Below are 18521 nucleotides of genomic sequence, written 5' to 3' on the forward strand. Positions count from 1 at the left end.
AACGGCAGCCTTCTTTTTATACTCATCGAGGAGTTGGTGCGCTAACCCCTCGATGTGGGACTCCCTGCGGTAGCAATCTTTTTCTGTGGTCCATTTCTGCTGTACCCCTGCGTCAGTAAAGTTCCTGACAAGGACGAACAAGGTATCGAACTCGCGACACCTCTAAACATCCTTAAGGTACTTCAGGCGAGTATCTTATCGACCTGGGGGGCTACCGCGCCCCGATAAATTTATCAAACTTATAAAGACGATTGGCAAGTGCAAATAATAAACGGTTATATATAACAACCGATTTATCACATTTACCGTAACAAACATATTTCATAATTATACGCACATGAACATATAGACATGGGATCAGCAGCTATTTAGGTTCCATATATTTGATTGTTTGCACTAATTATAAAGAAATATTCAAATTCCGACTTAATAAACTAATGTAGATTTAAAAAAAAATGAATTCATTGATAACCGAACGAAAAATATACATTGAAAAGTTTCATAAAGGCTATGTCTGAAAGGAAAATATTAGTAATGTTATTTCAAAAGAACAATAATTGTTTCAAAATTGAAAAAAAGACATTTTAATGAGCCATTGTAATTGCTGTACACTAAATCTCAGTATAATAAAGGGATTCTCTTGTTTACTATTTCGTTCAAAGTAATCTTGTGATTGAGAGGAAAAAGGTTTATTTTTAACCGTGTGTGTAGCGGTGAGACGTCGATCCAACAAATTCCGTATAAAAAGATAAGAAATTCAAATATGTTTCAGCCCAAGAAAATAATTTACATGCATATAGGTAAATTAAAAACAAGTCTATGGGGAAATGTTCCTTAAAGTTTTTAATAACAAAAACAACAGTCTTATAACATCACGTGATCGCCATAATGATGTTCCCGCTAGTACGCGATATCAATTTCTCTTACATCTCTAGGGAATTCGATGTTGAATCTTACAATTAAATATTTTTTAAAAATCATTTGTTTACAGAATTCTTATTTGGATATTTTATTTTCCAGCCAAATTGGAAAGATGCAATCATTTCTCAGCCAAAAATAAAATGGAGTGTTTTTAAATGATTTCTCTAGCAGCACTGCCCACTTCAATTACGGATTTTTGTTTTTAAATGGTATGAAATACCCAAGGGTATCAGGGAAGATATATAAAAGGTGTGGGAAAACAATCGTTAGTTATATATGCTTTGAACGTCCATTTAGAAAGTCTTCCACTTACCACCGAAACATCAAAGGTAAGTAGAGTTCGTTTATGAATATATATAAATAATTATTTTATTTACTATATGTACGCATATTAATACTATATGTACGCATATTAATACAGTCGAACATAACCAACAAGACAACGCCAACGACGCTTAGCACCACAAGTTTTCAGTGAACAAATCTTCCATGTAGGAATTATAATGTTAAAAACCCGTTTTAGGGGCAACTATTGTTCGAATGTATATAAAGTCAATGTGCCATTTTCCAAGGATTTCCACATTTCTTCTCTCATCGCTTTTTTTTCCCGGAAGGAGTTGAGGGTTTTTCCTTTTCAGTTGCACTGTTATTTTCTGTTAACATAATAATAGTTCAGAGCAAATGAATAAACAATCGTATGGTTAGGCTGTCTTAGGAAGCACATTGAAGGTATGTAGGGACCGAAACAATCAGCGCATTCAAATAAAGAGATTTATTGATAAGGAAGTGTACAAAAAATGAGGATACTCCACCAGTTTGTTCTTGGCTGCCAGAAATAATTTTTCAACAGTGCATGTTTGCACACGCTGGTCATTACATTCCGAGTGTTCCCATCTCTTTGGATTTACTCCATACAATGATGGACCTGATGGTCGAAAGGAGTTTTGTCAATATCTTAGAAAAGGAAAATTTGTGATTACAAAACCAATGCAGACTAAATGCAATGACACCATTATTTCCCCTCGTTTATTTTGTTTCTTGCACTTATAAAATTTTGCACTAAATTTATGCAGAATTAAAATATTTTGAAATGTATAAGTGCATGTTTTTCCTGTTAAGTTTCTATCAAGAAAAATTTAAGTAATCGTACAGAGTTTACAATTTTACTAATTTTCTAATCTTAAAATTGATTGCGTAGGTTATTTTATTTATGGAATAACACTAACAAGACACTGAGATACAGTAGATCATAATCAACGTGTGAATTTATGCAATGGAGCTTCTCTGAAACGCTATTCCGACCATTATCCAATAAAACTCGTTATAGCGCCAAAACTTTTTTGGCACGGATGGGGGCAAGCGTTACAACGAGTTTCGACTGTACTCGTGTGTGTGATGATATTTTACAGTAAAAATTCAAATATTGTAAAAATAATACACTCGTGACTGATTTTTCGTCCATGGGATTTGCTAATTTTACCTTGACAATTTCATTTCACAATACTATATTTCAAAAATGTAATTCTTTTTTCAATATTATTAGTAATTAGTCATTGTTCTAAGTCAGGGGTTCTTAACCCTTTTTAGCCGCCACCCAGAATCAAAGCCTCGATCAACTTCGTGACCCATCGGTCTATATTTTTATTTAAAAAAAATTCTTATCAAATATTTCTCATCAGAATAAATGTTTAGTTTCGGAATATGAATTACACACATATATGCAGGGAATAAATGTAAAATTAATTGTAATAGAACCATTAACTGCATTAACCTGACCACTCTTAAATTATAAGTGCCCATTTAGAGACTTTTCAATTGATAGGGGGGATTATAAAACTGCCGAGTAGAGTATAACTCGTAGGCGGTGAACTGAGAGTTAATAGCGCTGACCATAACTTATAACGTGGAATAAAATAACATTTTAAAATACCTTGTGGAAAATTACCATCACCTGAAATGTACATACGGGTACTAAATTAATATTTTAGTTTCTGTTTTTTTTTAAATGTTCCACCCACAATCTGTCTCGTGGTACCATAATAAGTTTACGGAGCACATGCTGTGTTAGACAGTTTAGAACTGGGAATATAGATGGCAGCAAGTGAAACCAGTATATGAATCCAAGGACTCAATCAAACGAGGGAAAGGGGACAAATTGTTGAAAATTATCACGGATTCTGAAGTTATTACTTTCGCATAGGATTCTGAAATTTTTCTCTCACTAAATTTCCGATTACTTTTCGTTCGTTTTAGAATTAGTTTTCGTCAGTTCTAGAATAATTTTTCATTAATTTCGGAATTATACTGTTCTCACGTTTCAAATTCCCATCACGGCTAAATTTCAAATAAGAGTTGTTTAATGTCAAATTTTTCACGTAGATAATTTTCAGAATTCCTGTGTATTCTGTAATAACGTTATATCATATTGGATACCGAACTCTACCCAAAAATACTGTACATAAACATAAAATCATGGCTCAAGTGAGTCCTGTCTGGGTCTTAGCCCAGGCCACCGAAACAAGTGGTGAGATACATATTCCCAGCAAGGGTAGGGATGACAGCGCTCTAGCTCACAAATCCCATTATTTTTTGTTTTTTACACTATAAATTCACTATGGGGGGCCTTCAAAGTATTCAGCCTAGAGGTCCGGATCTAAGATGAAAAGGGGGGGGGGGGCATATTGTAACAAATAGATAAAAAACTAATTGCAAGCAGAGTCGTATGACCCATCTCGGGAGCCCCTGTGGCACATAGGTTAAGAACCCCTGTTTTAAGTGCTATTAAAAGTTTTCCCAAGTTATTAATTCTTTGTAATTGTAAGGTTTAATTTGTGTTAATTGCATTTTTAATTGGGTAGCTGTTTTTTTTTTTTTTAAATATATGACATCCATATTTTTATGGGCATCTTTTTATCAGCCACCTCGTTGGGCATTTTGCCTGTTGTGGCGTTGTATTTGTATTTGTGACGAGAAATAATAATGTTAATTTTTTTTTAACTTAACTAGCCCCGTGTGAGAAACGATGTTATCTCCCATTTTAAGTTACTTTCTGTACAAATACTGTATTTGTATGACGTCAAATGCTCAAAATTTAGTGTTTATTTATGGTAAACTAACAAAAATACTCGGTAATGCTCGGGTTTTCTTCAATTACTGGAAGGATTGAAAAAGTGTTAAACCATTATAATAAAGTATTATACATAATACTGGCAGCATAAAAGAAGTGATAAACCATGCATATACATGTCTGAAATGCATTGTTAGGGAATTACGGTAACCGAAGTAAACATTCCGAAAGTGACTGTTGGGGGGCCCGGGAACCATTGTTGCCCGATAGTTTTTCCGCCCATTTCGGGCATTTGTCCAGCTCTGATGAACTTTTAAAGTAGCTTATGGTCCAGGCCTGGTCCTGCTTGGTATATATGCAAAATTTGGTGACGATCGGTTTAAAATTTAGTTGCGTATAAGAGAACAAACATACTTTCATATTTATATACAAGATAAGCCGCTGGAACATATAGGGCGCATCTGGAAAAATAACCACTGGAGAAAAAGTTTTTCGATAGAGCAGACAACATACTGCAGATTTGTATACTCTCTGCCGTACTTTTCTGTGTTTAATCCGCGGATTATACGTTAAAATTTTTAGTGCGGATTATATACCCCTGCGTTGTATCTACTGATTTTATTCGCAGAGAGTGGAATAAAAATAAATAGCTTGAAAATTAGTTTGCAAAGAATATTTTTTTGAAGATTCATAGATGGCGTGTAGATTTTGTAGATTTGAAAAAAATGGTAACAAACATCCCCTTTTATTCCTTATGATACCATTGTTGGCGAATGAAATTTTCACATGCGGATCACACGCAGGAAATTGCGGTGATAATGAGAAAAAAGCAGGGAAGCGCTGAAACTTCTATATCTGTGGGCTCATCTACTCAATAGTTATATCTTATTAGTATCTGACTGGCCATCTGGAGCGCGTATGCATGTTTTATATAGAACGATGTGTAGATCAATCTTCTTTTAAATTCACATATTGCTAAGCAAGACCTCAACACAAAACAGCCATTATTTTAGTGAAGGTTTTTCTGAAGTATCCCGATTTTTAAGTAACGAAAGCGAAAAAGTTCTTAATTGACCACCGAGCTATTCGATTCTGTTCATTCTTCTGAAATAAGCAATGTCGCAGAAGGAACGTTGAAAGATGTTTCAATTCCTAAGACATTGTACCAATAACATACCTATCTGAGCGTTTCAGAAGACAATCACGATATCTGATGACATAATATTTCCCGTGTCACTACTCAGTAAAAGCTCATAAATAATCAGCGAGTAAATTTTTCCGAAAAAGTAACGAAAAGATAAACACTAGACCGAAGGGAGGGGGGGGGGGGCGCAGCTCCGAATCAACCATTGCGGCCGAAAATCATCATTTTAAAACATAAGTCAAGCTTTATTATGGTAAGGTACGTTATCATCACAACTATTCAGAATGATTTTTTCTGACAATCTCTCTCAAGTGGAAAATACCGAATATTAGACCGATTAGGTCTCTCAAGATCTACTTTGGTTGTTCGCGTATTTTAAGTTCAGATCCATAACGTATTTCTTGTAATACGAGTAAATGTCGTATGGGCATATACACTACGCATTTTTAGGATAGAACCCAATTTCTTGGATTTCATAAACAGATGATTGTTTAACTTACAGAATAAAGAATAAATGATTCAAATACATTTCAATTCAACTGATATTAGAAATCTATAGATTGCTATTCATTAATTATTTTAGACATTTTCTTTTCAATTTATTTGAAATAATGTTTATAGAAGACAAAAAAATAACGCAGTTTCCTTTGAATTATATTGCGGAAAACGTAAACGCTTACTAATAATTTTTATACACGAAATCAAGATATAAGAGGAAAATAAATATTTATTCGTGGAATAAAATTGCTCTCTTCGTATATGTGTATATTCATATATTTCCTCCAGTTATAAAAATCGAATTGGTTGGTTGGTTTTCTTAGAAAAATAATGATAAGATCTGAATTTTAGTTTTTTTTAATAATATGAATTTCAGATTTCGAGTAATAACTATGAAGTGAAAAATAATTTTAGATGAGATGAAATAGAAAGCTGGAAGGAGAAAATATTAAATAAATGAATCTTCAATGACGAATAAAATTAAAATGGAAATACACATTTATTTACTTATAATTCGTCAGATAAATATTTATTTGTCTAACGAAATCTTTAAGAATATTCACACTCACTATCATAAAAATTTATTATTTAATTATTATAATAGTTTGATTTTAGTGTAAAGTGCTACATTGAAAAATTTGAAATCGTTTATTAGTATATAGTTTTTCTAATGATTAATTAACTTTTTATAACCAAATAATTTTTCAAATTTTTGTTTGCGTTGAGAGATATTTCGGGAAATTATTGAATAATAATGAGCGAAAACGAATATTTTAAAAGTTAACACACACAGTAACCAGTGCTAGTTAACTGAAGTATATGCCCCAAAATATCTCACGCAATAAATCACAATTTCGTAGATTCATACGATATTTTTACAGATATGAAATGGAATGGTAAAGATAAAAATTCTACATACTGTGCATGAAAGTATAAATGATAAAAAAATTTATATATATGTATATATATTATCCGATGAAAAGTATGATTTGAGTTATGTCATCATCTACTTGATTATGATTAATGCTTTCGGATGATCGTAAAAGGAAGCATACGTCGTAAATCATTGTCAGATGAATATTCATAGAAAGAAGAATGTTAAATAAATAAGGAGGAATGCTTTGAATATCATACTGGCAGTCGAGACTATAATGGGATAAGAGACTATAATGCATGAAGTTATGAATATTAAATCATCATCGCGTTTTCTGTGTAATTAGTTATTTGAAATAATACTTTTAAAGAAGTAGGAAACTATTGGAGAAATCACCAAATGAGTGACTATTTTTCTGTTATTCAATGACGTTTACCTTAATTTAAAGATATTTCTATGAATATTACGACTTTTAATTATATAATTATCAAACAGAGTTCGATGCAAAAACTTGACACTAATTATGCATATTTCTATCAAACGACACTGCAAGTAAATAAAACAACTTCCAGTTTGATTTTTGTGTTATTCATAATTATTATCCCAGAATAAACTGTGTTGATGGAAATTCCGAAAAAGTTTTATAAAAAGTCAACCAATCAATTCAAACCCCTGTTCTCACCAAAATATTATGTCGTAGAGTTTTATCAATTTAATTTTTTTTGATGATATTTAAAAAAATCTCCATTATTTCCCCTCACAGATAGAGCTGTTTTACAGAAAACTTGACTTACACATAAAGAAGTGACATAAATAATGTCGAATCAAAACAGAAAACATTCGCAAACTTTATTTTTCGTGATCGAGAAATTCGCCTTATGGAATGATTGTTTGCAGCTAGTTACTAAGCACAATGGAATTCAACCTGAAAATATCGCCCGATTAGATACAGTCTGAACTACAAAGGATGCTCATATTGAAAATGTATTAGATTACGTAACGAAAAAAATCGTAATAACTAGGGCTAGGATTTTCATGAGCTAAAAACCGACAAAATATGCTGCATATAAAAAAATGCATTTATGCTGTAAAAAAACTTTTTCATAAAAAACTTTTCCGTAATAGAATGCATGTAAATAGGCTGACCATATTTCCTCAAGGAAATTATGGAAAATTTGCCAAACATTGTCTAAAATGATGCCAAAGGCACACAGTTAAATTGTCGATTAATATCGTCAAAAAAATCACCTAACCTTTGCCGAAAACCATGCAAAATGAAGTAAAATGATCAATTATTGCTAATATCGTCGAACAATTACCGAATGTGAGAAATAAAGCTAATGAAGAGTGAGCTTGGATGAAAAAGAATCCTTTTTCATTGTTCTATTGAAAAATGCAAAATAGTGCTCTAAAATATTAAATTATGCCTCAAATTCAGAAAATCATGAAAAATTACTTTAAAAAAATACTTAACTTACTTTTACTTTAACTTTACTTAAATTCTCAGCCACCTCGTTGGAAATTTTACCTGTTGTGGCGTTGTATTTGTATAAATTATTGAAACTTACGAAAAAATGCTTTAAAATTACTGATGATCATGAAAACATGTTTCATCGCGTGAAAATAGGGAAACATGTAAAATCATTGAAAAATATGCAGTCATAGAAATCCGAGGCCTAGAAGTAACATTAATTATGCACGGTTTGTGTCACATTATGTGTTGTGTCGAGCGTTTTTTGTGTTACAGTGTGCCATCTGGATATAATTTTTGAAAATAATTTTTAATTTTTCAAAGAAAAAACTCTACGCCTCGTGATTATTATGCTAGTGCAAACCACACTTTTTTTGAAGTCACTTGATAGATACATTATTTCATGAACGTTTCACCCACCATATCCAATTGAACATTTCGATCAAGTAAAACGAATTCATATACGTATACACCAGTTAGATGGCAACGATTCATGCCGACAAATTGCTTCTAAACCAATAGTAGGAGTATGTTCGATCGGTTTCTGCTGATGGCTGCTCACAAAATACATGTTTTATGAGTAAACACACACATACAGTGATTTACACAAAAAAGCTCTTACTTTCATTTGTCGATGGTAAAGCCTGGAAACTCGTAAATGTAGTAGTACTCAAATAAATGGCAGAAAGATTTTTTTATTAATTTTGTATAGCAGCATGGCCATTTTATGCCCTCGGATAGGTTAGTTAAAAAGAGAATTTAGAGGTCATTCTGGATGATTTAACTAATGGTACTACAGTCATCGCATTGTGACTCATCGAGACGGAAGTTAGCGTGTACTGTAGTATTCTGCGCTTATTATAATCCGCGTATGTACAAAATATCACGAGATTAATGTACATAAATGTTAGTATGTACAAAATTATAATGCGGGTTTTGAACCAGTGCTCATTATCTGCAGTTTCTTTTCTGAGAGGTTCGAATAAAAACGAAACATTTTAGAAAGATTTAATAAAATTAATTTATAATTATTTAATTTATTGCATTATCTATAATTATTTAATTTATTGCATTATTTATAATTATTTAATTTATTGCATTATTTATAATTATTATAATTAATAATTATTATTATCATTATAATTAATAATTATATCATTAATTTATTTTTCAATTACTAATTATTATTTCCTCGAATATTAAATAAAAATAATTTAAAAGAGCACAAAAACGATGACATATGCAGATGCGAGATGTTTTTTTTTTCATTTTTTCATAATCACGAAATTTGACATTACTTTTCTCATTACTTTACCCATTACTACAGGCGACATTACTTTACCCATTCTTTTTATTGCGATTTCATAACTGGTCAAAGAAATTTGCATGCGAGGACTTTACGCCGGAAATTACGGCACACTAACAACTTTGGCAACAGGTGGCTTAGTAATAGTGTAAATGTTCCAATCTCTACTAATGCAAATAAAAGAAAGTCAGAATCATTAGAATCCGTTCTTAAAAGAAATGATTTTAATCACATTTCGATAAATTTTATTCACAGTTAGAGTTTGATTTCATATCTTTATAAACAACTTTCTTACAAAATAGTTTTACGATCACAAAAGTTTTATCCCAACTTTTTATTGCTTCGAAATGAAGCTATAATTGTAATAAAAGATTACGTAACAGAAAAGGATATATATATAAGGTGTCCTCTAAATTCATAAATAGTTTGAAAATTCATTAAAATTTTGAAGGAATTGGTATTGGAATTTGAATGGGTTTTGCGAAAAAATTATTGTCACGAAGGGAGATTTTTTTATTTTAGTTTTTGTACAGAAAACAAATTACTTCATTTTTTTTCGATAGATGGCTCTGCATCGATTCAAACCACTGGAAATTTATGTAAATTGGAGTTTTATAAAACTCAGGGTGTTAGATTAAAAGCTCATTTCTGAATTTTCCTGTTACTGGCACTTACATGTGTGTGAGGTGACGTTGACGTAATCACATGTGATTACATTGTGATGTTGACAATTGTGAATGCAACACTATTGGCGAAGTTATTTTATCTTAGTCACGAATCGCCGACTGAAGCTTTACAAACGTTTCAGACACCGGAAAGACTAAAGAAAGGTTCAGGTCCAATCACTAATGTCGGACAGGTTTCCCTGGCCCTCAATTGACAGTAATTTGAACTAATTTTTTTTTGTACCATAAATACCCCTTTCTGGAGAATAACTTTTCGCAAACCGTATTCAAATATACTAATTCCCTCCATTTTTTTAATGAAATTTTAAGCTATATACGAATTTATGGGATACCCCGTATTTATTCAAATTTTATTATAGGCTATGGAAAAATATGATTACATTCAACTACAGTCTTCTTTGATTAATGGACATTTCTACAAACTATACTTTGTTTCTTCGAAAGTCGTTTTAGAATCATGAGACAGCAGTTAAAATAACGAGTTATCACATTAAAAATCACTACTTTAAATAGAATTTCATCAATTACATAATAATATTTAGGGTTCATTAGTGATTGTGTTAAGAAAAAAAACTGTTTTAACGGAAATTTCAGCGCAATCAGATGCCACTTTGACTACCTATTTGAAGGTAATGGGAAATCGATTTCGTTGGTGTCCAATTTCAGATAGGTGCCTTCTCAGTGTTCCTCTTGAATATATTTTTTAAAAATATCTTCGCTTCATTAACAAATTTTCAGTCGACTCGAAATTCGTTCAAGGCTCATTAGTTCATGGGTAAAAGAGTAAATATAAATCAGCATTTTCATTCATCAGCGTGAATTTTTCAAGGTAGCTTGTAATGGCAAGGAAAGCATTTTGAAGTAGGCCTACGGCGAATGTTTTGGCGTTCATTCTGTATTTACGTGAAATTTCACCGAAGAAAATCATATGCTTTTTTGGAAAATAAAATTAAAACCATTTTTTTTTTATTCTGAACAAGTTTGTGTGTTCCGATCATCATATGTCTGTGTAAAGCATCGTATATGTTACATAGTTATGATGCTCATCTACTCTTTATGAGGTCGAGCAAATATCTCAGGCCTACCCGATGCTTTTGTGAATGCATAAGTACCACTCTATTTTACATCTTCCATTCAAGAGTCTCTTAAATGGTGACGAAATATGATATTGCGACTGTATAAGACAAAATTTTGACTTTTTCTTTTTCACCTTCGAGGGAATCTATCTGATAATTCTTGTAAAATTTTTTTTAGCATTATTTGAATTCAGATAAGAATTTTTCAAGATATGATTAAAATTATACGATGAGGATTCTTTTTCAGCGTTAGAAATTCTGTATATTATTTGTTTTCGGATAAAGATACATATTTATTCCAAGAGAAAGGTATTTGTTTTTAATAATCAGATTTTTTCCCATGCCTGGCAATTTGCACTTAACTGCCCGACAAAAAAAAAAAAAAAAAAAAAAAAAAAATCAGTAACCTATTTAAGTGCGCATACTGCGCAAGCCGCAAGAGTAGATAATAATGTGATCTGAGGTTGTTTTTTGTGTCGTTCTGGACCAAGGTCAGCAATACAATCAAGTCCTGTGAGTGTTTCTTCATGATTAATGACAATATTTAAGTATAAATTAGTACTTTCTCTTCTGAAGACGATGATATATTTCAAAATAACGATGTCATGATATATTCCTATAAAACTGTCTCAAAAGTACCATATATATTCGTGTAAAGTCGACCCGTGAGAACCATAAAAACCAAAACGTAGAGATCAATGTTTTTCTGCGAAAACTCTGACACGATCAAAATTTTTGTGGATAGCTTTTAATAAAATTTAAACACGTATTTGTCAATATGTCATTATGAGGTCACAAAATGTTTTTAGCCAGATATGCATCAATGCTTCACCCTTGATGGATCCACGAAAAACAGGCCGACTCCTCAGACGTGTTCCGAAAAGGCTCATGATTAGATTTAGGAATTAAATTTCTTAATGCTAAAATTTCTTGTTTACTTCGAACTTTTTTCGAATTTTTTAGATAATTAGAAGTTGGAGGGAAATATTTTTGTATGAGCAAATTTGGTTTGGAAAAATTGATCAAACAACAAGCCAGACTTTTTGTTTGACCAACTGCCGTATTCACCAACACAGTTTAAACTACAATCGTAGGTGAAAGGATTGAAGATCGAAACGGATTGGTTAAATTTTGGATTTTAACCAATCCGTGTCGATCGCTAATCATTTTACCTGCAATTGTGGTTTAAACTGTGTTGGCGAATACGGTCACAAGTGGTTAAACAACAAATCAACAAATATTTTCAAAAACAAATACAGAAAATACTATTTTTCTCTGCGCTTTCTTCGATAATTTAATGTCCATTTCAACATTGTTTAGCAAGAGTGCATCGAGACTGTGTCCCATTTGATACCGATTATGCTCTCAACCTATATAGATCAAGGTGTAACATTCAAAATCTGAATCTTTTGTCGTCATTAAGAACATGGAAAGTATCGGAAATTTTTCAGATTGTAATATGGTGATGAAAGTATATTTTCACTTGATAGCATAAGAATGGTAAGCAAAATTTGGGAAACCGTTTATTAACGAATGGTCGATCATAAACTATTTCTGTAAATCAGGCTTCGAGCACGTTCAAGAAATTCTGCAGTGATAATTATGGAAGAGTCGATCAACTTTGCCCAAGAATATTAAGAAGATACCAACGAATAAGGCAAATACACGAAAATACAAAAAATCTTAATGCATTTCGGCACCCATTTGTGTCGAGAACAAATGAGGTGAATTTGGTTTTCACCTTCGTCCGTCGTCTTCAGAGGAAAAATATCTAACCACTAGTCACGCTGACGGAGTTTCCCACTTGGGTTGAATACCAAATCTTAACACTCGGTTGCTCAGCGGAAAAACTTTCTGAGCACGACGTTTGAAGCGAACAGACGTACTTTTTCCGCTGAGTAACCGAGCGTTAAGATTTGGTATTCAACCCTAGTGGGAAACTCGGTCAGCGTGTGACTAGTGGTTAAATATTTTTCCTCTGAAGACGACGCCCATTGGTGTCGAAATGCATTAGGATTTTTTGTATTTTCGTGCATTTGCCTTATTCTCATTGGTGTCTTTTTAATAGTGATAATTATTCCAAATCAGTAGAATAATGTAGCAGTTTTTAAAGATCAATTATTATAACTATAAATTATTAAAATTTGGGAAACAGTTTTGCGGCTGATGATAAAGTTTTAATAATTGCTAATTACTATCCTACGTGAATGCTGATGGTCAAGTTGCAATTTGTAGCCAATTTACAGATCCAAAATAGATTAATTAGATAATTCAAATTTTTGATAATTCGGACTTTTTCCAGTGACTTTGAACTTCGAGTTAACCAAATTCGACTGTAGCTTCTCCAATTATGAATGAGGTTTATAAGAATTATCTCGCTTAAATTATTAGACGCTTTATCGACTCATACGGTTTGAATTTTGTTTACTTTCAGAACATGGATTGGTGGCTTTTATTCACGGTGATGTCTTTGCTCGGCATCAACTCGATTTATTGCAAACAGCAACTGATGAGGGATGATAAAGGCGATCCCCTGTCGTCCCTGATTTACAGAACAACCCCGTCGCTGTCATACGAAACAAACAACATCGATGGGAAACAAGACGTAGAGGAATCATCCCAGTTGGGAGACGGATCGATCACCAGAGACGTCCCTTATGATTTCGAATTGGATCAGCGCTTCATACCGAGGAGAATAGACGTCTTAGACGGTCAAGCCATCGTCACTAACAAAAGAAGTTTCGGCGACAGACCTGGAACATTTCTAGGAGGGAAACTCATTTGCAAAAACCCACCGTTTCAAGTGAGAATTCAGCAACCACACGTTTTTTAAGGACAGAATTTTGGACTTTCTTTCGTATAATAAAGGCGAATGATCTTGAATTCATTTCATGAAAAGCGGAATAAATTTTCGTCATGTTTTCTGTGATTACAAACGTTTTCGTTAATCATTTTGCTTGTTATTTATTTAGTTGTAGAGGGGTCGAAGTAAAAATATTACTCATGTGTAATCATGCAAAATTTAACGCAGGAGTTGTTTGCTTCAACACCCATATACAGTAAGATACATTTTAAAAGGTTTTGCAAGATAATAACACAAACTAAACATGCGATAAATTTTAAAGCATAAAAATTAAACTATCTCTTTGTAACGAATCTGCAAATTAATCACTGCATATGCCTTGCGGGAAAGTACTCAAGAGTCATTGGTGCCTCTAAATCTCATTTTCCTGGTAATGAAAATTTCTAATTTGAATAAAGATGGGATATTTAAGTATATACAGTCACAAGTCTCATTCGACTTCAAATTAACGCTATGTAATGAGCATTAAGCTATCGATGTGTGAATTGCCCTAATTACTTACTAACAGTACACAAACCTGGAATATCACCAGAGGTAATTTACGACCATTTTAACTGCAAAACAAAAATGGCTATGCCGGAATTGATTGATTCGGAACCTAACTGTATTTAATTGTTTCGTGCACGAGTGGAATTTCGTGCTGCCGTCTATCATCGAATGACTAAACCAGCAATGAATGAATATTTTTATGAGTGTAATTTGAATGTTGTAGCTTTAATCAATATGACAAGACTGGTTCTATAAATGGATATGCAGCGCCGGATTCTGAGACTACGATAATATATCGTTTTCTTTTACGCTAGGGACATGATTATAATTAATTCGATCAATTTTTGCTATTCAAGTATTGCCAGGAACGCGCTTATGTATCCCCTATTAAAACACAATTTACTTGACATTTCTGGAGAACACCTTTCATGGAGTAACATGGGTAGAGAAAAAATTCAAACGTCGTTTTCAAAGTTAAGAAGAGCGATACACAAAGCCAAATAGGCGTTATATCTGGTTCATATAACACTGCAGAATGATATTCAACGCTTTAGTAAGTTGATCCTTGCAAATAATAATGCATGCAGAGTATAACAAGAAAAGACATTTCAAAATTTTTTTTTCTGAGGTGTCAAATAAAACTGTCACGATCTTCACAGTGGTAGATGGCAGTACCGGCCGGCCTAATGCATACATGCACGACACAAACGCATAGAACTGGTAGAATCTCTAGAAAAAACAAATAAATATACACATTAAGTTCAACCAAATAAGGACATAAGTCTGGTGAATCATGCGCATGTTTGGACATTATATTGTGCAGCTGTAGTGCGTTGGTCGGCCCGTGCACGCACCTACTCAAGCGACGCGACGTTCATGTCTTGCGTCCATTACACTTGATAATTAGCTATCTTTACTTCATTTTATCGCAGTGGTTACATTTTGTCGAGTTTCGGTACATGTGAATGACACCAGCACGCGGATAGTTCCGAAACTGCTGGGTTTCAAACATATTGTGTTGTTTCTGGAAAGCAGACAATCATTCATTTTTTTTTTTTAGAAAATCGGATGTATAGCTTTTTTAGACCTGTAAACAGCAACAACTGATGCATTTTAATAACGTTTGCATCCTGGCATTTCTTCACCTGATCGGCCCCTGGGCAAAGCAAGCAGAACCCCCTTTCCCCCCGAGTAAATTATGCTTGGTTGGGGGTTAGCAGCATAAAAACTATAAATTTGGTTCTTTAAAATGATTGTGACTCACCTTCTATAGCAGAAAGCCTCCGCGCGAAGGTCGTGGCGTCACTGAAGCCGTCCGTTTCACCTATATTCATTGGATATACTGCAAAAAAAAAGGTAACGATTTTGCATACGTCGAACTGCTATATCTCAAGGCTATAGGTGAAATGGACGACTTCAGTGACGTCAAAGATACGCGCGGAGGCTTTCTGCTATAGAAGGTGTTGGTAGAGAGTAGACAGGCATTCAACACAATACAAACATAACATGAAAACTCAGGAATTTGACCCATTTTCACTTAAAAATTTAGAAGACAGACAGCAGCAAAAGTATAACACGCAAGAAGCATAACTCTGACAAAACAAATGTATTAGCATCGTGCGCATATACACGCAGTATACACGTTCCAACAAGTACCTATTTGCAAGAAATTCAAACAGAGGAATGTGACGAGATGTATGCACTGTTAAGAAGTAGTGGTGGCAGTAGTCGATATGAACAGCCCCCTTCCCCTGGCAGCAAAATTCAGCAAAACACTAACCCCCCTCCCGTCAGCAAAATTTCGTCAGCAGCTTAGAATATTTCATATCATCAAAAAGGGGTGGTTGATGACGTAAGCAAACTTCAAACCCCCCCTCCTCCCCCCTTGTCATCAAAAGTCAGCAAATCCGAAACCCCTTCCCCCCCTCGATGCTGACGTAATACTTGTATGACTCCTTGGGTATTTAGCCTGTTGTGGCCTTTGCACTTGTATTTGATAACATACATTTTATTATTCAAAAAATAAATAAAAAAATTCTTAAATCGCTCAGCAAATTTTCATCACGAACATTTCTGCAGCCACACAAAGAAAAAAAAAAATTTCTAGTTGAAAAGTGTCGGCAGTTTCCACAGAATGGATAAGCAATCCACGGTAATGGCGAGATCTTTGAACACGAGGTTTATCTAGGCTATGATATTTTCATTCCATATCCGAAAATGAAAGGAAAGTGAAAACTTATTTGCATAAAAGTATCATTTCAAAAAAGTAAAATTTGAAGTAAAGAAGATGAACCAATCTCATATATTATGGTTTTTATTTCTAATGGAAAAACGGGACGTTGTTGATTCGTGATCTTCCGTCGTCTCGTGGAAAATCTCTCGCTATTATGGGATCTTTTACCAACGACGCGCGTGCAGAGGACAAATCTCGCGTCATTTAAATATCTGAGGTTCATTAAATCTTTGTCGCCGGCCCCATTTCCACTTTAAATATATTTGGTTTTAAAAGGAAGGGCGGAAAAGAGAACTAGAATCTTTCTATATATTTTTTTTAGTTGGAAGGTATATTGAGTAAGTGTATTTCTCTCCTTTTAAGATCTCCAGGGGAGAAAAAGTGATTTACGAACTTACCGGGCGCCAGAGTGTTTATCTCTGCAAATTCTCTCTGCTGCCAGATGGTGCATAATTTACAGTGAGTTTCTGGATTTGTACGGTTTGGGAATCTTTTTTAAAACGTTCTCCCTTTCTCTCTCTCTCTCTCGAGATCCCACTCACTCTCCAGGAGATCATTTACGACTTAAACACAGAGATAAAATATATCTGCTTTGGGGCCTTAGGTTTTATGGTCTCCTCATGGCAGGTTCGCACTGTAAACACTGAGACGTGTATTAGCTGTTTTGTGTTCCGACCTTTGGTACGACGGACGGTCTTTCGAGCATTTTCCGCAATCTCGTTAGGTGTTTTCTTTGTCTTCGCTTGTCGTTTAAATGACCTTTGAACTAGATTAAAGGTGCAGTGATTTATGCATTCAATGAAAGGACTGCTGCTTTATCTACTTATACCTGTTGATTTCCTCTGGAGAAAATGCTGCGAACAAAACAACTCGATATGCGTGTATCCTCGTTCTCATTTATTTGCAGTGACTAATAACGTTGGAAACGAGGTGCGAACATTCAACCCCGGTGGGAATAAAATACCGAACCTATTCTGTTAATATATTTTGGAGTTCCGAAATCATATTTTCGGGTATTCAAGTTGAAAACGTTCGTTGGATTGAGATATCGAGACAGCACATATTTAAAAAATCCACTTCTCGGTTCAAAGTTTTTTGAACTTTGATTAAAAACTTCTTCCGACGCTTGGAGAAAAAAAAAAGAAGAGAAATTTAATTATGGTATTTTTTTAATATGCATTTGGCATATTAAATTCCGAGCGAATCGTCTTTATTGCATATACTGATATTAGAGCATTTTATATTTTATTCTACTTCAATTAAAAGAGTGTCAGTCAACCACGTATTCGCTGTCAACACCAATCGTTCAGCTGGAATTTTGAATTTCCACGTAATGTAGCCTAACCTTATTTCGCGAGGGCCCGTTACTGGTAAATTATACTTATTATATTATAAATTCATAATTATATTTCCAAGAGTTGGCTATAATGATAATTATTATTATAAGTGGATTGTGGAGATTCTTACCGAACACTATACCGAGGTTCAGTTATCGTAATTTGCGGCGTGTTATCAGCAGTTGCAAATTTGAACACGATATTTACATCACAAAAAAATTCAGACATCTGCCATCTTTATTTCAAAATATATACGGCAGGTGACAACACCAGAGCACGAAACTCGCGTAACTCTGAAAACATAAATACGTTGTATCCACTCAAAATACACGCTCCGGCATATATCGATTCGTCAGAAATTCCCCAGAGCAATACTTCCGACGTTGTTGCACGGTTGAATAGTAGTGTTTGTTGCAAATTAAGCAACATTGAGAAAACCAAAGTCATTCAATAACCCACAGCAGCGTACAACCAGCTTATGGAAATTTCTAGTTGCTGTCTTTATACTTATGCACCAATAACGACATTTTAAAAAAATAGAAAGGCTTGTTGATCG

At 33.7% G+C, this 18521-nt stretch overlaps 1 protein-coding gene across 1 annotated transcript; it reads left to right on the top strand.

Annotated features, from left to right (window-relative positions):
• Positions 1 to 1182: 1182 nt before the first annotated feature.
• Positions 1183 to 13946, top strand: LOC149083039 (uncharacterized). Its single transcript, XM_089236910.1, has 2 exons — positions 1183 to 1250; positions 13478 to 13946. Exon 2 carries the CDS (start codon positions 13481 to 13483, stop codon positions 13874 to 13876), a length of 396 nt encoding a protein of 131 aa, XP_089093036.1. The 5' UTR covers positions 1183 to 1250; positions 13478 to 13480; the 3' UTR covers positions 13877 to 13946.
• Positions 13947 to 18521: the final 4575 nt, after the last annotated feature.

The sequence above is a fragment of the Pholcus phalangioides genome, unplaced genomic scaffold, assembly GCF_987345545.1.
Source record: "Pholcus phalangioides strain wild (caught in Gottingen) unplaced genomic scaffold, Ppha-v1.0 ptg000009l_1, whole genome shotgun sequence".
Taxonomy (NCBI): Eukaryota; Metazoa; Arthropoda; class Arachnida; order Araneae; family Pholcidae; genus Pholcus; species Pholcus phalangioides.

Coding starts and splice junctions, on each gene's coding strand:
- LOC149083039 (XM_089236910.1), top strand. CDS start 13,481: ATGGATTGGTGGCTTTTATTCACGGTGATGTCTTTGCTCGGCATCAAC.